The 20,444-nt window shown below is 57.6% G+C and overlaps 3 protein-coding genes across 6 annotated transcripts in view; 2 read left to right on the forward strand and 1 right to left on the reverse strand.

The window, feature by feature from the left end:
• The window catches only part of P3H3 (prolyl 3-hydroxylase 3), a 9,865-nt gene extending 946 nt beyond the window's left edge, over positions 1 to 8,919 (forward strand). Inside the window, exons 2-15 of the mRNA XM_029204919.1 lie at positions 277 to 429; positions 781 to 982; positions 1,068 to 1,199; positions 1,607 to 1,743; positions 2,153 to 2,242; positions 3,301 to 3,353; positions 3,473 to 3,540; positions 3,653 to 3,777; positions 6,353 to 6,454; positions 6,730 to 6,880; positions 7,104 to 7,221; positions 7,298 to 7,373; positions 8,106 to 8,246; positions 8,388 to 8,919. Of these exons, the coding sequence (XP_029060752.1) occupies positions 346 to 429; positions 781 to 982; positions 1,068 to 1,199; positions 1,607 to 1,743; positions 2,153 to 2,242; positions 3,301 to 3,353; positions 3,473 to 3,540; positions 3,653 to 3,777; positions 6,353 to 6,454; positions 6,730 to 6,880; positions 7,104 to 7,221; positions 7,298 to 7,373; positions 8,106 to 8,246; positions 8,388 to 8,543 (1,635 nt within the window). The 5' untranslated portion in view covers positions 277 to 345 and the 3' untranslated portion in view covers positions 8,544 to 8,919. The remainder of the gene's footprint in view (positions 1 to 276; positions 430 to 780; positions 983 to 1,067; positions 1,200 to 1,606; positions 1,744 to 2,152; positions 2,243 to 3,300; positions 3,354 to 3,472; positions 3,541 to 3,652; positions 3,778 to 6,352; positions 6,455 to 6,729; positions 6,881 to 7,103; positions 7,222 to 7,297; positions 7,374 to 8,105; positions 8,247 to 8,387) is intronic.
• A 231-nt stretch (positions 8,920 to 9,150) lies between these two features.
• Positions 9,151 to 15,939, forward strand: GNB3 (G protein subunit beta 3). 3 transcript variants are annotated; one of them, XM_029204920.1, is made up of 9 exons: positions 9,151 to 10,118; positions 10,360 to 11,349; positions 12,055 to 12,161; positions 12,250 to 12,313; positions 12,431 to 12,593; positions 12,682 to 12,748; positions 12,840 to 13,041; positions 14,463 to 14,679; positions 15,374 to 15,939. In XM_029204920.1, exons 3-9 carry the CDS (start codon positions 12,091 to 12,093, stop codon positions 15,478 to 15,480), a joined length of 891 nt encoding a protein of 296 aa, XP_029060753.1. In that variant the 5' UTR covers positions 9,151 to 10,118; positions 10,360 to 11,349; positions 12,055 to 12,090; the 3' UTR covers positions 15,481 to 15,939. The 3 variants fall into 3 exon arrangements, with proteins under 3 accessions (XP_029060753.1, XP_029060755.1, XP_029060756.1); XM_029204922.1 differs by having other exon boundaries at positions 10,360 to 10,757; XM_029204923.1 differs by lacking the exon at positions 9,151 to 10,118 and having other exon boundaries at positions 10,390 to 10,446; positions 10,719 to 10,757.
• Positions 15,940 to 16,237: 298 nt separating this feature from the next.
• CDCA3 (cell division cycle associated 3) lies at positions 16,238 to 19,987 on the reverse strand. Of its 2 annotated transcripts, none has more exons than XM_029204925.1 (6): positions 19,922 to 19,932; positions 19,533 to 19,707; positions 19,159 to 19,285; positions 18,386 to 18,679; positions 18,145 to 18,248; positions 16,238 to 16,367 (listed from the first exon to the last, which is right to left on the reverse strand). In XM_029204925.1, exons 2-6 carry the CDS (start codon positions 19,650 to 19,652, stop codon positions 16,245 to 16,247), a joined length of 768 nt encoding a protein of 255 aa, XP_029060758.1. In that variant the 5' UTR covers positions 19,653 to 19,707; positions 19,922 to 19,932; the 3' UTR covers positions 16,238 to 16,244. The 2 variants fall into 2 exon arrangements, with proteins under 2 accessions (XP_029060758.1, XP_029060757.1); XM_029204924.1 differs by lacking the exon at positions 16,238 to 16,367 and adding an exon at positions 17,656 to 18,018 and having other exon boundaries at positions 19,922 to 19,987.
• Between the last annotated feature and the right edge of the window lie 457 nt (positions 19,988 to 20,444).

The following is a 20,444-nucleotide window of genomic DNA, read 5'->3' on the forward strand; positions in this document are numbered from 1 at the left end:
CCATCACTTCCACTTCGTCTCTCCAGCGAGGTCCCTCTGCCCATACCCCACCCACTCCAGTCTTCAGACCCTGCTTCCGCTTCCGTAGCTACCAGACTCCTGAGAGCCCCAACATACTGGGGGTCTGGAGGTTGGGTGGTGGGCAGTTCTCACCTACCGGTCTTCCAGAAGGCTCTGGGGCAGTGCCAGGTGTGCCTGGGGTGCGGAGGCTGGGGAGGAGGCAGAGTCTGACACCCCTACCCCAGGGCTGACTCCCTCATCCTCCCCGCTTCTCAGCTGAAGAAGTTGGACCTGGCAGCAGCCACAGCGCACACCTTCTTTGTGGCCAACCCGACGCACCTTCAGATGCGAGAGGACATGGCTAAGTACAGACGGATGTCCGGGGTTCGGCCCCAGAGCTTCCGGGACCTGGAGACGCCCCCATACTGGGTGAGACCCTCAACACGACCCCTATCCCGCCCCCAGTCTTTGACTGGCTGGATACACAGGCCTCGCTGGACTGTGCATTGTCCGCTGGGCATCAGGAAATCTGGGTACCGTCCTCTGTGACCCTGATGGGAAGTCCCTCTCTGTGACTTAGTTTTCTTCCTGAGATTCACAAAGTCCCACGTTCTAACATTTGGATTCCGAGGCCCATCCTGTATTCCCCAAGGTGAACTGGGACCTGGAGTCCAGGCCCCAAATGAGACCTACACCCCTCCCCTTCTTTCCCCCTCCCGATCTAGTCTGGCACCCCTTGCCCCAGGATTTCAGGTGACTGACCACTCCCCTCCCCAGCAGGCAGCCTATGACACCGGCCTGGAGCTGCTGGGGCACCAGGAAGCAGCATTGGCACTGCCCTGGCTGGAGGAGGCCCTGCAGGAGAGCCTGGCCCAGGTGGAGAGCTGCCGGGCCGGCTGCGAGGGGCCTGAGGAGCAGCAGAAGGCGGAAGAGGAGGCGGAGGGGACCGGGAGCCCCGGAGGCCTGTACGAGGCCATCGCAGGTGAGGAGCTGACGTGCTGCGCGGGGCCTCACGGTGCCCAGGGAGGTGCGAAGCAAGCTGAGCGGCGCACGTGTGTCCCCCGCAGGGCACTGGATAGGGGTCCTGCGGTGCCGGCAGCGCTGTGTGGGGGACACGGCCACACGTCCTGGTCGCAGCTTGCCTGTCCCAGACTTCCTTCCCAGCCAGCTGAGGCGGCTGCACGAGGCCCATGCTCAGGGTCAGTGGGGCAAGGGTGAGCCCTGGGGGTGACTGAGGTTGTAACGGGGAGAGTGAAGGTTTGTCTCTGATGGTATCCTGAGCCCCATCCCTCCCTCCCTCCGTCTGTGTCTGCGTCTGTAGTTGGTCAGGGCTCCATGGGGACCACCACCTCAGGAGGACGCTTGCTTCTTGCTGTTTCTCACCTTCCTTTATTTTCTCCTCTCTTCCTCCCCTCTGAGCTCTGCCCACACAGCTCAGGTATGTTCCAGTAAGCTTTGGAAAGAAGCAGTGGATGAGCCTGGGATGGGGCCCTGGGAGGCCACCTTCTCCGGCTCTGCCTCTGTCCCCCTGGCTTCTTGCCTCTGCCCAGGGATCACAGCGGTGCCCGGTCTCTGGGTCCCGCCCCACGCTATTCTCTGTCTCCAGTAGGGAATCTGTCCCAGGCTGTGGAAAATGTGCTGAGCGTTCTCCTCTTCTACCCGGAGGATGAGGCTGCCAGGAAGGCTCTGGACCAGTACCAGGCCCAGCTAGGAGAGCCGAGACCTGGCCTCGGGCCAAGAGAGGTAGCCCCTTCGCACTCACCCTGTGAGGTAGCCCGAAATCAAACAGATATACTGGAGAAGTCACCTGGATCCAGCCCCCCATTCTGGCCAAAGGCGACCCCAAGTCCAGCATCTGCTCGGTCTCCACTCCCTGCTCCCCACTGCAGGCTCTACTTCTGAGTCCAAGCACCAGCCCAGCCCCCTTCCATTAACCTCACCCCTGCCTGCCCCCACCTCTGCACAAGTGCACATGTGCACAGCACACACACACACTACCCCCAGTCTGAGCCCCGACACCCTGAAGCTGCTGAAGGAGGAGGGTTGAGCCGAGGAGCACAGCCAAGGTTAGGGAGCCTGCGGGCTCCCCTGCTCTCCTCCAGCCTTAACTTCCCTGCCACCCCCCCCCCCCCCCGCTGCCCCCCTTCTCCAGGACATCCAGTGCTTCGTCCTTCGATCCCTGGGGGAGAAGAGACAGCTCTACTATGCTGTGGAGCACCTGGGGGCCAGCTTCAAGGATCCCGTGAGTGACCCCACTGCTCCCCACCCGCCCCCAGGAGGGGGACAGCAGTAATGCCCTATGTGGATGTGCCACATCCGTTCCCAACAGCGTTTCCCATTTCTCCATAACCCTTCGAGGGTTGGAGAGGACTCTGTGTCCCAGCGTCGCAGGGACAGAGGCAGGCGCCTGCAGTTAAGGGCGGCTTTGGGATCATGCAGGCCTAAATGTTGGTCTCTCTGCCACGAGCAAGCTCTGGACCTTCACTTGCCTCAGCCTCAATTTCCTTACCTGTAAAATGGGAACATCACACTTATCTCATAGGCCTGTTGAAGCCACGTCGCTTGCTCCGAAGTACAGAAAGCTCTGTTGCGGCTGCTTTCCTTACTCTTTGTTGTAGTTGTGGAGGGGACTAAAGGGCAGAGGTTATCTTCGCTAGTGCTACAGCATAAGGCAGGCTTCCTCAACCTTTTTGCCGCTATTGCCATTTTGGACCAGATACTTCCTAACTGGGAGAAGGGGGCTGTCCAGGCAACGTAGGACCGTATAGGCCACCTTCCCTGTAGGCCGGCCTCTGCCCAGTAGGTGTCGCTAGCACTCCCTGAGTCATGACAATCAAAACTGTTTGCAGACATTGCAACGTCCCCTAACGGGCAAATCTCCCTGTTTGGAAACCGTTGGTTAAATCCCACCTCTGTCCCTTAGCAGCTGTGTGGTCTTGGGCATGTTGCTTTACGTCTCTGTGTCTCAGAGTCCTCTCAACTGCAAAACGGGCACATTACTGCAACCTGTTTGATCAGACTGCTGTGAACTTTAAATGATAAATTCCACGTCCACGTATAAAGCTCTTAGAATAGCGCCTGGCAAATGGTGCTGCGTAAGCTGCTGTTGTCGTTATTATTATCATTCTGATTGCAGAGTTTGGCCCAGTGCCCGGGGCTCCCGACAATGAGTCCAGGGCTTTCTCCACCTCCACCTTCCCCTCTGGAAGCAGGAGGACCTTAATGTGGTAGCTCAGGGTCTACCGTCAGGGATTCAGGGGTGGACTGGATGGGTGATGGCGCTTTTCCTGACTGTCCCAGGATCCCTGGACCCCAGCAGCTTTCATCCCTGAGGCCCTTAGAGAAAAACTCAGGTAGGAGGTGCCTTGTGGTGGGAGGGGCGTGGCCTGAGCTGGAAGGGGAGGGATGGGTCCTGGGGAAGATGGGTCTGGACTGGCCTGTGCGTCCGCTGAGCGTGTCTCTCACCCCTGAGAGAGGATCGGGAGAAGACGCCGTGGGACCATGAGCCTCCACAGCCGAAGCCCTTGACTCACTGGAAGGGTGAGTTCCTGGGATAGCAGGAGACAGGAGCCTGGAGGGGCTGGGGGCTGCCAGCTACTGCTGGGCCTGCTCTCAGGGGACCCTCAGCCCCGCTCCTGTCCCTCCCCGGCAGATGTCCTCCTCCTGGAGGGGGTAACCCTGACCCAGGACGCGAGGCAGCTGAATGGGTCGGAGCGAGCGGTGCTAGACGGGCTGCTCACCCCAGCCGAGTGCGGGGTGCTCCTGCAGCTGGCCAAGGTGAGAAGACCTGTGGGGGGGGCACTGCCGCTACTTGGGGACCCTCTGGCACAGCTGTCTGCCCCCTTGCTCTTGGCCTGCCCCCTGTCCTGCCCTCCCTGACTCTCCAGCGGGGACTGTGCTTGCCAGTGCCTCCCTGCTGGGGGCAAGTTGCTTTTCCTCTTAACTTAGCTGACATGGGCTGGTCATTTTACAGAAGGATTTTGCGAGAAACTGATATGAAGAACAAAATACAAAGCATAAATGCATCAGAAAGGGTGAGTGCGCAGGTGAAGATTCCTTGGTTGGCCGAGAGCTCAGTTATTGGCTCGGCAGACATGCAGGCTGTTTCTCCATCATCACATCCCCTCCTAGATTGGGTGAGATGATCTGTATTCGCCAGGTCGAGTCTGCCATTTTATGAAGCTTCAGTCTCACTCTGGGCTAGCGTTTCTTCGACACACGCTCTTTGAGACCCTGCTGTATACTGGAAATGCCTAGGTTCCAGGGAGAGGTAGATGAACACAGACCGTGCATTTGGGAGCTCAGTGTATAGAGAAGGAATCAGGCATGGAGACATAATCAGAGTGGGTGGTGAGTTTGATGAAAGAAGTCTGTACAGGGTACTCATCCAGGGACTTCCCTGGCCATCCAGTGGTTAAGACTCCAAACTTCCACTGCAGGGGGCATGGGTTCGATCCCTGGTCAGGGAGCTAGGATCCCACGCCGAGATGCGAAGTCACGGAAGGCTTGCCGGAGGGGCTGGCATTTGAGCTCAGTCTTAAGGATGAGTTAACCAAACAGAGAGGGAAGGAAAGTCAGGCTGCAAGGGAGAACGGGGGGTTCTGGGAACTGCAGTGGAGCACAGGAGTTAAGGACATGGGCCAGTCCCAGCAGGGATTACCTGTGTGACCTTGGGCAATGTATTTTAACATCTGTGAGCCTAGTTTCCTCTCTATGAAACGGGGCTAAATGCAGCGGTTATGTTGTAGGGTTGCTGTGGTGGCTGTGAGGATTAAATGAGTTAGTACATGGTAAAGCTCTGGGAAGAATGTGGAAATAGCATGATCTATCGCTATTAACATCAGGCCGTATGTTATCCAGAGGCGGTGTAGGGGTGGAGGCCCAGGAGAGATGGGGAAGGGCCTCTGTACCCTACCAAGGAGTTTGGACTTTATTTGTGGACGGCTTACTGAAGGATTTAAGGAGGGGTGGACTTTTGTCTTCCTGCAGAACCTCCAAGGGCAGGGTCTGGAGCCCTCATCCTGTAGGACTGGGAGCTCCCTCTAGTGGCAGTGTGGAGAATGCAGCGGGAGAGGGAAGTGAGCGGGAGCCTCTGGGATGATTGCAAGAGGGCCGCCGCCCTAGGTTAGGTTCTCATTTCAAGGGAATGAAGATGGGGACAGATGAGAAGTATTTAGAAAATCAAAGAAAGAGAATTTGAGGACTAAATCTATGTGGAAGATGAAGAAAGAATGGAGTCAAGGATAACTCCCAAGTATCAGACCTTTCTGTTCCTTGATTACACTAAACTCATTCTGGCCCCAGGACCTTTGCATTTGCTATTTCTGCTGCCTGGAACATTTTTTCTCTCAGCTATTCCTTCATATCATTTGGTTTCAATGTAGGTGTCACCTCATCACCTAGCTGTCCCCTGATCCCTGCCGGGGCACTCTCGGGGTTGTAACCCTGCTTTAATTTTCCATGTAACACTTATCACCATCTGAATTGATCTGGTTTGTTTGTTTATTATCTCAAAATATAAACCCTGCTGGAACTTTTCATGTTCACAGCTGAGTCTGCAGTGCCTAGAACAGTGCCTGGCACATAGTAGGTGCTCAGTGCCTACTGAATGAATGAATGAATAAAAGAATAGAGTGTTAGATGGCTTCAGTGGCCAGGTAGCCTCTATATAAACCTCTCAGAGATGAGGCTTAAATACGGGGTAACTAGATAGCGGTACCTTGAGTTTCAGAAAGCAGACAGAATAGAAAAAGGAAAGAAAAAGCAGACGGTAGGTATCAGGAAAGGGACACTCAGATACTAGGAGACCCCCAGTTGATAAGAGTCATGTAGGCAGTTGGGTAACTGGGACTTAGCATCAAGGGTACTCAAGTTCTCCAAGAGCATGTAAGGTGAGAAGGGATGGAAGAGAGACACCTTTGCTGATGCCATGTCCCTACCTCGAGTCAGCCAGGACCTGTCCCGACCGTCGAACCTCCTGCCAGCGTCCTTTTCCAGAGAAACTCCGCTATTCTCGGCCCATCGGGATGAGTGATCAAGCCCCTCCTGTCCCCTTCCCCAGCTGTCCTTACCTCTCAAGGCCCCTTCCCCACTGTAGGAAGCTCTCCAGAGTTCTGTGCACAGCCCCTTCCATGAGTGGGGTTCCAGATCTTTACCAGGAGTGACAACACAGACGCGGAGAGAGTCGTTCTCTGGGAAAGGGCAGCAGCTCAGAGAACTCCGGGAGCTTCTAGCCTCTTCCAGGGAGTTGGGAGGGTTGGAGGGAAGGCCATGTGGCCCTGTGGGCAGTGAGGTGGGCGATAGCCCGGGGCCCGGGAGGGAGACTCCCCCAGCCAACCCCCTCCCTGCTTAGGACGCGGCTGAGTCTGGAGCCAGGTCTGGCTATCAGGGCCGCCGCTCCCCACACACTCCCCACGAACGCTTCGAGGGGCTCACGGTGCTCAAGGCCGCCCAGGTGAGAGGAGGCCCCCAGGCCCTGGCCTGATGCCAGAACTGGAGAAGAGGGCCGGGCATCTCCTGCGGAGGGTTCTTCCGGGACCGAGAGTAGCCGAGTCCTCGGCCCAGGGTTGAGGAGGGGCTTCCAGACCGAGGGTCCCGGGTTGCCGTCATGGAGCAGTTGGGCGGATGGGCGCCCCCAAACCGTGGGTGGAGGGCAGTGGAAGTGGGGCGGGGGCAGGGGCCACCCTTCCAGTGCCTCCCCCTTCCTGGCCCTTCCTTCTCTGCTGGCAGCTGGCCCGGGCTGGGGTCGTGGGCAGTCAGGGCGCCCAGCTGCTTCTGGAGGTGAGCGAGCGCGTGCGGAGCCTGACACAGGCCTACTTCTCCCCGGACCGGCCCCTGCACCTCTCCTTCACCCACCTGGTGTGCCGTAGTGCCATAGAAGGTAACCGCCAGGGACCCTGCCGCTCCGCCCCAGCCTCGGGGCCCCTCGGGGCCGGTGCACCGCACACCTTCCGCAGCCCCAGCCACGTGCGTCTCAGTCTTCACTGCACGAGGACCGACTCCCCTTCCCAGGCCGGCCCGGCTGTGACCCCGGCGCTGCAGGGTGGGTGTCGGTGGGCGGGCACCGGGCAGCGGGGCGCCCACCAGGCCCCTTCGCTTCCCAGGAGAGCAGGCACAGCGCATGGACCTGAGCCACCCGGTGCATGCAGACAACTGCGTCCTGGACCCTGACACCGGGGAGTGCTGGCGGGAGCCCCCGGCCTACACCTACCGAGACTACAGGTGGGCGGCCCTCCAGGGGTCAGGCAGGGGGGCCTGGGCGGGGGTCTCACCGCCTCCTGTCTTCCTCCCTCCCCAGCGGACTCCTCTACCTCAACGATGACTTCCAGGGCGGGCACCTGTTCTTCACAGAGCCCAACGCCCTCACCGTCACGGTAAATGGGGACTGGGGCGGGGGACAGGGAACCCAGCTGTGGGCTCAGGATTCAAAACAGAAGGTTCCCAGAGGCAAATGCAGGGAAGTGGCTGGGGCCGCCTTAGCCCTCTCCTTCCCTGGCCTCCCCAGCGCCTCCCACCACTTGTGTGTTCAGGGGCTCTCCTAGCCCCTCCCAGGAGACCTCCAAGGGGCCCCTCCAGGCCCTTGTAAAGGAGGGCGGGTGAAGCACAGGACCCCAAGCCCCTATTCCAGGTACAAGCTCGGGGCTGGGACCGGTGGAAGGCGGAGCAGTGCTTCTTCATTGTGTGTTGCTCTGCCTTGTCCAATTACTTCCTTCTTTGCTCACCACCGGTAATCCAAGCTCTCTTAGGGGTGGAAAAGTGTCCTCAAGATCCTTATGCCCAGAACGCGGAGTCTGGTACTGCGCTCGTGCCTTCAGGTGGCTTCACACCTGGTACAAAGAGTTGGCCAGGAAAAGTCAGGGCACTGGGGCGGATGGAGGTCCCTTCTCCCTTTGGCTCCAACTCCTCTAGCCTCAGTCTGGCACTTGGGCTCCCCAAGTGGAGGCCCATTTCCCACTTGCCCCCAGACAGCCCCTGAATTATGGAGGGGAGGTGGTAGGCAAGAGAGCTGCCTTCTCTGGGCCCCCTACCCCAGTCCTACTCCAGGGACTCAGGGCCAGGTTTTCCGAGGGCCCCTCCCTGGAGCTGAATCCGCCATGGCCCGCCAGGCGCAGGTCCGTCCTCGCTGCGGGCGCCTCGTGGCCTTCAGCTCCGGCGTGGAGAATCCCCACGGTGTGTGGGCCGTGACGCGGGGGCGGCGCTGCAGCCTGGCGCTGTGGCACACGTGGGCCCCTGAGCACGGGGAGCAGGTGAGGAGCGAGCGGCAGTAGCCGTGTGAGGGGCGGGCAGGCTGACGGGTAAGGCGCAGGGGCTGAGCTGAGCCGGGGAGGGGCCTTGGGGCAGGGTGGATGCAGGAGATCAGGCCAGACCCTCCTCTCCACGCCTCCCAGGAGTGGACAGAAGCCAAAGAGCTACTGCAGGAACCAGAGAAGGAGGAGGGAGAAGGAATGCCCAGCAGAGACCCCGCCCCAGAACCCCCCAGCCACAGGCTTCAGCGGGTCCAGGACAAGGCTGGGAAGCCGCCTCGGGTCCGAGAGGAGCTGTGAGGGGCTGAGCCAGCTCCTTGGGGATGTGGCCTCTTGACTTGTGGGGGGGTCTGCCTTGATGCCAAGACCCCCGAGAAGTCCCCATGTGACAGGAGCAGAACAGCGAGCTCTCCATCCCTGCACGCCCACCAGCCTGGGGATCACAAGGGCCGTGCAGCCCTGGACTCAGAGGACACTGCACAGACTAGCCTGGGGAGCCAGGCCTGGGCCCAGCTGACGGACCTGCAGCCCTAGGACAGACAGAAGACGCGATGCTGCCGCCGTGGAGGGAAACGGCAGGGGGTAGGGCCCGACTGCTTTAAATGAGGAGGATGAGAGGGAGGGTCACCCCACTGCCCGCTCCCCGCCCGTCAATAAAGAGCCTGAAGATCCCTCAGCCGGGGCCCAGTCAAGTGTGTTGCGGCAGTTTCCCTGGCGGCTGGAGGGTGGAGAGGCTGTGACCAGCCAGGGAGGACAGGTATCGTGGGCCTCCCAGAGGCAGGGCCTCTCCAGCCTGTGATTTGTCAGGGAAATCTCGGCCACCTGCTCCCCTCGTGCAGATGAACCCTAACCCTGACAGCTGCTCCTTGGGCCTCCTACTCTAAGCCCTGTCTTCCCTCTCTGAGCATTTTGCCTGGGACTCCGGGCAGCCTCATCCCTCTGGTTCTTGCCTTCTCAGCCCCAGCAGGACCCTGTGAGTCCTGGGGGCCAGCAGTGGGCCCAGCCCCGGATGGGAGCAGGGGACGGGGCTGCCCTCCACTTGCCGTTCTTTTCTCCACCCAGAGCTGGGCCAGGCCTGTCCATCCTCCTCTCTGGAGCCCCCGGACCTTCCCCCTCTACCCCGGGATCAGACCCTGGGGGCAGCTGGCTGGGGCTTGTCCAGAAGAAGGATTATCCAGATCAGTCCCTTGTAATCTCAGCCCCGGCCCGCACCCTCCCCGTGCTCACCGGAGCCCTCTCCGCGCCCCACCGGAGCTAAGGCGCACAGTTTTGGGTATTGACAGTGGGCCGTCTCTCACCCTCATTCTCTGGCTCCTGGACTGGTTCCTAGCCAGGCCCTGACTGCCAAGATCATCGCCACTGGTGGGGGCCAGGGCCTGGGGGCCCCCCCGGAGCTGTGGTCGTGCTGCTCCTTTGCACCCCTCCCAAACCCAGCCCTTAATCCTCACAGCTTTGCTCTAATCCCATGGGGCCTGATGCTCTGCTCTCTGCCTGGAGACTGGCCGGGGAAGCACCCGCACCCCTTCCTCCCTCCGGGGCTCGTCACGGGGGCTGCTTCTCCGTGGAGTCCCGCGCTCCTGCTGCCACCCACCCACCCCCCAACCTGGGCTGGGCCCAAGCCTCTCGGAAGCCACACGCCTCCCGCCCTGTCCTCTCCCCCCACCCCGGCCAGCTGACTTCATTTGCCTGACGTCGTTGGCCCTACCCTTCCCTGTCAGTGCCCCCCCCGCCCCCCGCCCCCAGTCGGGGCCAGGCCAGGCCAGCTCCCCTGGCAGCAGAGCCGGGGCAGGTGACGGGCGGGCGTCGCAGCTGAGGGAGCGAGGAGACGCCTGGGAACCGGAGCTGGAAGCCTAAAGAGGTCCAGTCAGAGCCCAAGTAAGAGGGAGCTGGGCTGGCTGTGCCCTCTGGGGCTGGGGGCTGCAGGCAGGGCTGGGCCAGCGCCGGGGCCGGCTGCACAGGACTCCACCCTGGGAGGGGCGGGCGGGGAAAGTGGTGCAGACCACCCAGTCAGTTCCCTGTCTGGGGAGTGGGCTCCAGCCTTCGTGAGGGGTCCGGTGTGAGGTGTGAGGGACAGAGACATGGGGATCCACCTACACCCACCCTGTGTTCCTGGCAGGAGCCCGAGCCACCCCTCCCGCTGCCCGCCATGGGGGAGATGGAGCAGCTGCGGCAGGAAGCAGAGCAGCTCAAGAAGCAGATTGCAGTAACCCCAGAACCCTCCCACCAGGGAACCCCAGAAAACAAGGAACCGGGCCGTGCGGGAGTGGGGCCTGCGGGGGAAGAGGGCTGGGTTCCCCCTTGAGTGACGCCCGAGAGACCCCTGACCTGGAAGTCGCCAGAGACCTCCTGAATTTGGATCTCATATTTGAGAGGCGCCCCCAAACCCTAGAGCCCCAAACGCACCCGCATCAGATGCCCATGCACCGCCCCCGACACCCTGCCCTTACCATCCCCTGATGTCTGCTTCCCCCCCAGGATGCCAGGAAGGCCTGTGCTGACATTACTCTGGCAGAGGTGAGAGCTCCTGTCCGCCTGACAGGGCCGGAGGGGAGGAGTGGGGAGGGGAGCCCCCTGACCAGCCACAGCCTGGTGCCCAAGCTCTAGTACAGCGTGTCCTTGGAGTGAGGAATGACATGAATTCATTCATTCAACAAACATTTTGCGAGGTCGGTCTGCTCTGGGCCAGGCACCGAGTCGGAGACTAAGGAGGCAGACTGTCCTGTCCTCGTCCATAAAACGAGAGTGATTACCCCCCCTCGCGGGGTGGCAAGGATGAAGAGGGGTAGGGCTTTGTCAGTCAGAAGTCCTTCGCGACTCTAGGTACTAGCTGTCTAATACTGAAGTCGTCAGTCCTAAGATGCATGTTTTCACATTTTGACGTCTCGGAAGTTGAGATGCATCCAAAAATCGATGCCTTACAATTATAATTCGCAGAGTTTTTCCTTCGTAGTGATCCATGGGAGAATCGTGCTTCTCAGAGTCGGTGGCATCTTAGATTGGATTAAATGTTAATAATAAGAGTAAACATTTACTGAGCATGAGCCAGGCACTGGACTAAGTTGCTTAAATACATAATTTCATCGCGTTTTCATGACAACCCCATAAGGTAGGTGCTGTAAACCTCACTTTACAGGCTCAGAGGAAAACAGGCTCAGAGAGGTTAAGTAACTGGCCCGAGATAACAAAGCAAGTAAATGGCAAGTCAAGTCTTTTGACCCTGGAGCCCCAGCCTAAGTCTAGAAGGTCAAAGGAGTTTCAGGGCCATGCAGCTGCTCTGGGTACCCAGTGAGAGCTGGCCGTGCAGCAGTGGTGGGCGAGGGCAGGCTCCTAGCAGCTGGGTTCAGCCAGATGTGTGCATCTCTTCCCAAGTCTGTGTGTGGTGGTCTCACATTGGCAGCTTGAATTGGTCAAGGTGGTATTATTTATACGATGGAAATCCCCCTCCCCCTTCCCCCCTCCCCCAGCCCACGCAGGAGAGGTGGTGGTTAAACCCTTAGCAGCATGCCTGTGTCTGTCTCCCGCATCAGTCTAAGCCACTGCGGGGCAGGGCCTGATAACTCTGAGGCTGGGGCCCTGACCCTGAGCCTGGCACGTAACAGAAACTCGTACAGATCAGTGGCTGTGACACTGACACGTGGGCACGCGCCCTGCTCACCCCCTGATTTCCTGTTTGTTTTTTTTTTTTGTGGGATCTCAGTTCCCCGACCACCACGGATCGAACCCGTACCCCCTGTATTGGGAGCATGGAGTCTTAACCACTGGACTGCCAGGGAAGTCCTCACCCTGATTTTTAATGCTCCCTTTCCTGCAGCTGGTGTCTGGCCTAGAGGTCGTGGGACGAGTGCAGATGCGGACGCGGCGGACGCTAAGGGGACACCTGGCCAAGATCTACGCCATGCACTGGGCCACCGACTCCAAGTGAGGCTTAAGAGGCGTGGGCGGCCGGGGGTGGGTGTTAGGGGGACACAGGAAGGAGAGTTGGGTGGCACGAGTGTTCTCTCCCCAGGCTGCTGGTAAGTGCCTCGCAAGACGGGAAGCTGATTGTGTGGGACACCTACACCACCAACAAGGTATCAGCCCTGTCTCCCGGCCCCTCTGCCACCCTCCTTCCTGGGGGCCTCCTGCTCCCCTTCTCTGCTCTCCACCTGGGAGCTCAGCGCAGGCCCCCGCTGCCCCGCCCCCCGCAGGTGCACGCCATCCCGCTGCGCTCCTCCTGGGTCATGACCTGTGCCTACGCCCCGTCGGGGAACTTCGTGGCATGTGGGGGGCTGGACAACATGTGCTCCATCTACAGCCTCAAATCCCGGGAGGGCAATGTCAAGGTCAGCCGGGAGCTCTCTGCTCACACAGGTGAGTGAGTGAGAGACTGAGGGTCCCAGGAAGCCCCGGCCCTGCGGGGGGCGGCCGGCAGCCAGGGCACTGTCCTAACTACCCCCAGGTTATCTCTCCTGCTGCCGCTTCCTGGACGACAACAACATTGTGACCAGCTCCGGGGACACCACGTGGTGAGGACAGAGCGCTGTGGGTGCTGGGGCTTGGGAGGCACCTCTGTGCTGGCCTTTCTCTGTGACCCCCTCCCCTCCCCCCACCCCGCAGTGCTCTGTGGGACATCGAGACCGGGCAGCAGAAGACTGTGTTTGTGGGACACACGGGGGACTGCATGAGCCTGGCCGTGTCCCCTGACTTCAAACTCTTCATTTCGGGGGCCTGTGATGCCAGCGCCAAGCTCTGGGACGTGCGGGAGGGGACCTGCCGGCAGACGTTCACGGGCCACGAGTCGGACATCAATGCTATCTGCGTGAGCAGCCCCCTCACCCCCGCCCCCTCTGTTCTTTGACTCCCGGGAACACCTCTCCACCTCCAACACACACAGCCTTCATCCCCTCCTGCAGCCCCCTGACCCTTTCTTTTTTTTTTAATTTATTAATTTTTGGCTGCGTTGGGTCTTCGTTGCTGCGTGCAGGCTTTCCTCTAGTTGTGGCTCGCGGGCTGTAGAGCGCAGGCGCAGTAGCTGTGGTGCACGGGCTTAGTTGCTCCGCGGCGTGTGGGATCTTCCCGGACCAGGGCTCAAACCCGTGTCCCCCGCATTGGCAGGCGGATTCTGATCTACTGCGCCACCAGGGAAGCCCCTGCCCCTTTCAACTTGCCACTTTGAAATAATTTTCCCTCACAGAAAAGTTGCAAGAGTAACAAGAAGAGCTCCCATCTACCCTTCACCCATATTCACTGTTACCTTTCTGCCACATTTGCTTCATCATTCCCTCTCTGTAGAGTGAGGGAGGGATAGATGGACAGACGGACACAGACACACACACACCTAGATGTAGGTATAGACACGCTTTGTCATTAGCTTTTTCTCTGGGTTCTTTGAAAGTAAGTTGCAGACCTCATGCCTCTTTACCCATTAAATACTTCAGTGTGTACTTCCTAAAATCAAGGCCGTTCTCTTTCGTAGTCACAGTCTAATTCTTAAAATCAGGAAATTTAAATTGACGCAGTACTATAGTCTATATTCAAATCTCACCAATTATCTGAAAAATAGCCATGTTTTTTTCTGTCCAGGAACATGTATCGTGTTCCCTTGCCTTGTCTTTTCAGTTTCTTTTTTTTTTTTTTTTTACCACCTTTATTGGAGTATAATTGCTTTACAATGGTGTGTTAGTTTCTGCTTTACAACAAAGTGAATCAGTTATACATATACATATGTTTCTTTTAAACTGGAACCGTTTGCGCCCTTTCTCTGTCTTTCGTGACATTGACATTTTTGAAGAGTACAAGCCAGTTTTCTGTAGACTTTCCCTCCATCGGGTTATGTGACATTTCCTCATGATGAGATTCAGGATATGCATTTGTACTTGGCCCTGTGCTTACACACTGATCCAGCCGACTGTAGTCGTTGGCGTCTGGGACAGCCTCCGCCCTTCTGACCATGTGACCCTGGGCACGCTGCCCACCCTCCCTCAGCCCCGTGCTCTCCCCTGCAACGTGGAACTACTGTGGAGCAGGGAAGGGGGTAGGGAGCCCGGCTGCAGCTGGCATGTGACAAACGTCAGCGGTGAAGAGCGACCGTGCTGGCGGTGGAAGGGACGGGGGCGGGGGCCAGAGAGGCTGAGGGAAACAGCTGGGCCTGGAGTCACCAGGGCAGGAGCAGGGAGAGGGCAGGAAAGGCAGCGGGCTACCCAGGTCTGAGTCCTGACCCCTGGTCACCTGTACCCGCAGTTCTTCCCCAACGGAGAGGCCATCTGCACGGGCTCGGACGACGCCTCCTGCCGCCTGTTTGACCTGCGGGCAGACCAGGAGCTGACCACCTACTCCCACGAGAGCATCGTCTGCGGCATCACATCCGTGGCCTTCTCCCTCAGCGGCCGCCTGCTCTTTGCGGGCTACGACGACTTCAACTGCAATGTCTGGGACTCCATGAAGTGCGAGCGAGTGGGTAAGAGCCTGCCCACCACGGCCACCTCGCTCCCCTTGTGGGGACCCTCTTACCACTGCTCCCTAATTATTCGGTAACTGAGCTCTACCCCTAGAAGCCAGCCCCCCTTGCTTCCCAGTCTACGACGACCTTCTCTCAAAGCGAAGTTGCTCTAACGGGCCCTTCTCCACTGCGCCTGCCACGGCTGCTTCCCACCGGAAGAGCTCCTCCTGGCCACCCCCAGACCTGTGGGCCTTGAATGTCCAGTCAGTGCTGGGTGCTTCTCTAGGACTGGCCTGCTCTGAAGCCGAATCAGATAGTGTGGCTTCTTCTCTTGGGAGAGGCCAGGTGCCCAGTGAAGATAACACTGGGCCAGAGAGTCAGGATCCAAATCTTAATTCCACTGCTTACTTTCTGAGTGGCCTTGGGCAAGTCACTTCTCTCGGGGCCTAAATCTCCATTTGGAAGCCCTCCCCATTTTCTAGTGCCCTTGCTTTTCTCCCGGCACGTTGCACGTTGACATGTCCAGCCCTCCCAGGTCCCTCCCCTCCCCTCACCCACCCCAGGTTCTGCACAGAGAGATTGGCCTCAATAGAAGGCCCGCCCCTTAGGGCTAATCCTCTTTCCTCTTCTAGTCAGCTGTGTCGCCTGGCTAACCTAGGGGCCCTGTGTGCACACACTCCCTGCCAGGCTAACTCCTCTCCCTTTTCTTCAGGCATCCTCTCTGGCCACGACAACAGGGTCAGCTGCCTGGGGGTCACAGCTGATGGGATGGCTGTGGCCACTGGTTCCTGGGACAGCTTCCTCAAAATCTGGAACTGAGGAGGCTGGAGGAGGGGAGGTAAAAGGCCACGAAGACACTCGGCTGCCCTCTCCCCTGCCCGATTTCTTTAAGATTTTCTCTTCTACCCTGCAGCCGCCCTTCCCGCCCAGCTTTCCCCTTTGAGGGAGTGGGGAGTACGGGGAGAGTGCCTTTGGGAGGCAACACCAGGGACATGGGTGGGGAACTGCCCCATCTCCTCCCACGGCCTCCCCTTCTCCATGGTCCTGACAGCTTCTCCACCCTTGGCAGGCCTAGCAGGCTTCCCATCTGAGGCCACAGGCCCTAGGATTCCCCCGCCCCCAGAGCCACCACCTTTGTCTAGACCCGAGTGGCGCAGGGCCCTCAGCTCTGGCACCACTAGGGTCTTGGCCCCCTTTTCCTTCGTACTTCCTCCTTTGTCTACCTTCTTGCCTCTCCTAAAGCACTGGCAATAAAGTAGTGCCCTGGTATGTCTGTGATGTTTGCCTCCCACCCCACTTCTGTTCCAAACAGATGCAGGTCCCACTTAAGTAATAACGTATTACATGTGCAATGATAAAGGCTGGGTACCAGAGAGCTGTGGGCAGACAGGAAGGTTGAGGCAGGAGCCCAAGCCTCATTGGCAAGGCCTGAGCTGGGGCAGGAGGAGGAGGCTGGGAGGGGGGTTGTGCACAACAGTTCCCCACCGCCTGCCTTTGGTGCATATGTGTGTGTTTGTACAGGAGGGCTGTGTTGAGAAGGAATCAGATTGTAAGAGGCCTAAAAAAGCTAAAAAGTCTAGACTTTACCCTACAGGCAATGCGGGACGATTGAAGAGTTTTGAGTGGAGTAGTAACGTGATCAGCGATGCTCCTCGGGAAGATGGCCCTGGCGGCAATGTCGGTTGAGGAAATGGAGGAAGGGGAGCCTGGAGGAAATGGAGGGAAACAAGGTAGGAGGTAGGTGGTAAGAAATGCAAGAGCGACAGGACAGAGGGGGATGGGAAGGGGTGGGGAAGGGATTAAAGATGCAGACTCTCCAGGAGGAAGTGACCAGCGCCTAGGCTATGGGCTATTCAAAGGGAAGGATTCAAGGTAATGGCCAGCGTTAGGGTTTGGCAACTGGGTGGATGGTGCTGCCATTCACTCGGAGAGAGGATAGGGGAGGACGAATAACTTTGGGGGGGAGATCACAAATTCAACTTTAGACAAGCTCTGAAGTTCCTCTGGGCCAGCTGGGTGAAGATCAGGGTTAGGTAGAGAGACCTGGATGTCACCAGAATACAGGTGAGTAACAGATGAAGCCCTAGAAGTGACACCCAGGGACAGCAAGAGGAAAGGGCCACGGACAGTGCCCTGGGGAACACCAGGATTTAAGGGAGGTGCGTAAGTGAGGCTTGGAGGTGTCAGCGCGGGGCACTCAGGCCGTGGAACACAAGCCCCCGCACCCCCCACCCCGCCCCAGGCTGCATACAGAAGACCCAGTGCAAGGTTTAGGTATAACACTTAAAAACATCATTTAAGTGGGAATGTAAATTGATACAGCCACTATGGAGAACAGTATGGAGGTTCCTTAAAAAACTACAAATACAACTACCATATGACCCAGCAATCCCACTCCTGGGCATGTACCCTGAGAAAACCATAGTTCCAAAAGATACATGCACCCCAATGTTCAGTGCAGCACTATTTACAATAGCCAGGACTTGGAAGCAACCTAAGTGTCCATCAACAGAGGAATGGATAAAGAAGCTGTGGCACATATACACAGTGGAATATTACTCAGACATAAAAAGGAACGAAACTGGGTCATTTGTAGAGACGTGGATGGACCTAGAGACTGTCATACAGAGTGAAGTAAGTCAGAAAGAGAAAAACAAAAATCGTATATTAACGCATATATGTGGAATCTAGAAAAATGATACAGATGAACCTATTTGCAAAGCAGAAACAGAGACGCAGACATAGAGAACAAATGTATGGACACAGACGGGGGCTGGGATGAATTGGGAGATTGTGATTGACATATATACACTACTATGCATAAAATAGACAACTGAGAACCTCCTGTAGAGCACAGGGAACCCTACTCAGTGCTCTGTGGTGACTTAAATGGGAAGGAAATCCAAAAAAGAGGGGATATATGTATACGTACAGCTGATTCACTTTGCTGTACAGTAGAAACTAACACAACATTGTAAAGCAACTATACTCCGATTAAAAAAAATCATTTAAAATCACTTGCTTTAATATACAGAAACACATGAGACACAAAGAAAGCCAAGGAAGCTCTCAGTCCGAGTTGGTAGTGTAGGGGCAGTTGAAGAAAACGAGCCTTTCCAGTCTCCCAGGGAAAGAAGGGGTGAGAGGACACAGAATATCACTAGGCCCCTGGTGAGTCCCAGTGCTGGGGCCGTGCATGCCCTAGTTCTCTACCAAAGGAAAGTGCTGATTTTCCTTGTCGTGGCCCTGGCCTTGCTCCCATGCTCGTCCTCCAGTTTTCAGAAGTCGTCCAGTTCCCAGAACGGCCCCTTCCTTTAGTTCCCTAACATTTTCACTCAGGGGAGAAGGCCGCTTTCCCTGCAAAAGGCAGTGGGCAAGGTGAGGGAGGGCGGGAGGTTGTTCAGGGGAGAGAAGATCGGGGAAGAGGGCTCCCATCTTTACGTTGGATTTCCTAGTAATAGCTTTCACCCTTTCTCCCTTTACCTGTCGTGGTGTCAGAGTCCCAGGGTAGTTGTCATCCTGCAGGATGGTGAGAGGAGATCTCCCTAGCACCTTGCTATTTGCTTTCCATCTGCTGCACTTAGAACCTAGAGTCGGTAAGGAGTTAAAACAAGGAGCCAAGATTAGGGGTTTACAGTTTATTTCTCCTCCATCCATTCATGGACATTATCCCAGAGTGTTCTCCCAATTTCTCTACCCCATACCTTGCCCTTAGATTCTGTACCTGAAGACCAAGGAGTCTCGGGGTCTCTCAAGGGCTTGTCTGAGTCCTGGCTGGCCATAGCGGTTTCTGAGGCATGTCCTATTTCCTCCTTGGAAAACACCTGCCTGGAGGGGAGCTCAGTCTGGCTCCAAGGTGACATCTGATCCTCAAGGGAAAATCGGGTGCCCAGAGGCAAGTCCAGTGGAGAAGATGAAGGTGTCTCTAGGGGCAGAACAGGCTCTGGGGGAAGATTTAATGTGGGGTCTTCGGTCTCAAATACATCACTCAGCTGTTTCACCAGTGGGCTTGGGGGCTCTATGGGGGGGAGAAGTGAGGTGAGATAGTGACCCTCTGTTACAAAGCATTCAGCAAGGAGGACAAGATACATGAGCCTTAGGAGTCACGCCCTGGTGGGTGAGGGACTGGGAAGAGAGAAGTTGGTGAGAGGGAGCAAAGTGTTGAGAAAAGAGTGACATGGGGGCTTCCGTGGTGGCGCAGTGGTTGAGAGTCCGCCTGCCGATGCAGGGGACACGGGTTCGTGCCCCGGTCCGGGAGGATCCCACATGCCGCGGAGCGGCTGGGCCCGTGAGCCATGGCCGCTGAGCCTGCGCGTCCGGAGCCTGTGCTCCGCAACGGGAGAGGCCACGACAGCGAGAGGCCCGCGTACCGCAAAAAAAAAAAAAAAAAGAGTGACATGGGTTCAAAGCAGGAGGATGGAGGCCCCTTCTGATAATGCTGTCACCCAAGGATGCCAGGTGACAGCGTTACCAGAATTCCCTGGGCCCAACACTTACCTCCGCTGGTCTTCATAGGTGTCCGTGCAATGCCAAGGGAAGGAGAGCGGGGATCTGAGTCCTGGGACTGCTTAGGGCCCTCCAGCTGCTCCCCTGCTGGCAGGTTTGGCTGAGGAGAGCTCTCTACCTGTCAGGACCAAAGGCTAGAACAAGTCTGGGCCCTCACTCTTCCCCGCCAGGTCTCTAGCCTCAGGTCCACACTCCAGACGAGAATTGCCAAGGCCCTCAGACACTCAGCCTACTTCACCGGGATTGAGAATGTGGAAAATAAGGCGGGTGGTGGTGGCGGGGAGTGAGCTCTCTCAGAATCAGGTTAGGCAGAGGCCCCCAAATTCAGACAGTTTCGCTGCCTCCCCCACCCCGATCCTGGGTACCTGGATGGGAGTGCGCAGGATGCCGGCGCTGGGTGAACGGGGGTCCGCCACTCGAGCCAGAAGCTTGTTGTGAGGCGGAGGCCGCGCTGGAGTGACTGGGACGCTCTTGGCTGAGCCCATCTCAACCAGGAGAAATAGGATGGGGCAGGGCCCGGCCCGGGCGAGGAAGGGATTCCTGTGAGAAGTGACTCAGGTCTCAGTCCTTACCGCGACCACGTCCGCCCTCTGCCTCCAGACCACCCGAACTTCCCCAGTTCCCCGCTGAGGAAGCGCCTGGCCGCCGGGCCAGAGGTCTCAGAGGGGATGATGACTGATACAGACAACAAGGCAGCTCCTTCTGGGCCTCCGGGGCCCTCTAACTTATTCACTAATTTATTCAAATCACTTACCGGGCCCCAGTTCCAGCTTTGGATGCAAAACAGCTCGATCCTCAACTCCCGAAGCTAAGTTTCAAACTTCCCGCCACGCCCCTGGCTTGACCCTATTGGCTGAGTCGACCCTGGTTCCTATAGGTCCGCTATGTGAGACCCGCCTCCAGTGCAGGAAGCCATTGGGCTGGGAGGACGTCTATCATGGGGACCGTGGGGCCAATGGACGACGGCTTGACTTGCCAGGGGTGACGCCTCCTCGATAGAGGGACTTTTGTTCAGTATAGGGCTGCGAGCTGTCTGTCGTAAGACTTTGCAGAATGCCAGTTTTCGCTTTTGAGACCTTCAGTTTCGAAATCAAATGATTTTATTAAAAATAGAATCATGAATTATTATGTACATATCCAGCTGGAGATGGAGTTATGAAGATTTTTCTGAGGCCAAAGAGATCGTAATCTTTATTGGTCGACGGAGTTAGCAATCACTCGACACTAACTCTCAAACCCCGCCTCACTGGACAGCCCCTTTTCAAATATCAATACTA

The sequence above is a fragment of the Monodon monoceros genome, unplaced genomic scaffold, assembly GCF_005190385.1.
Source record: "Monodon monoceros isolate NGI ecotype Baffin Bay Population unplaced genomic scaffold, NGI_Narwhal_1 Super_Scaffold_6, whole genome shotgun sequence".
Lineage (NCBI taxonomy): Eukaryota > Metazoa > Chordata > Mammalia > Artiodactyla > Monodontidae > Monodon > Monodon monoceros.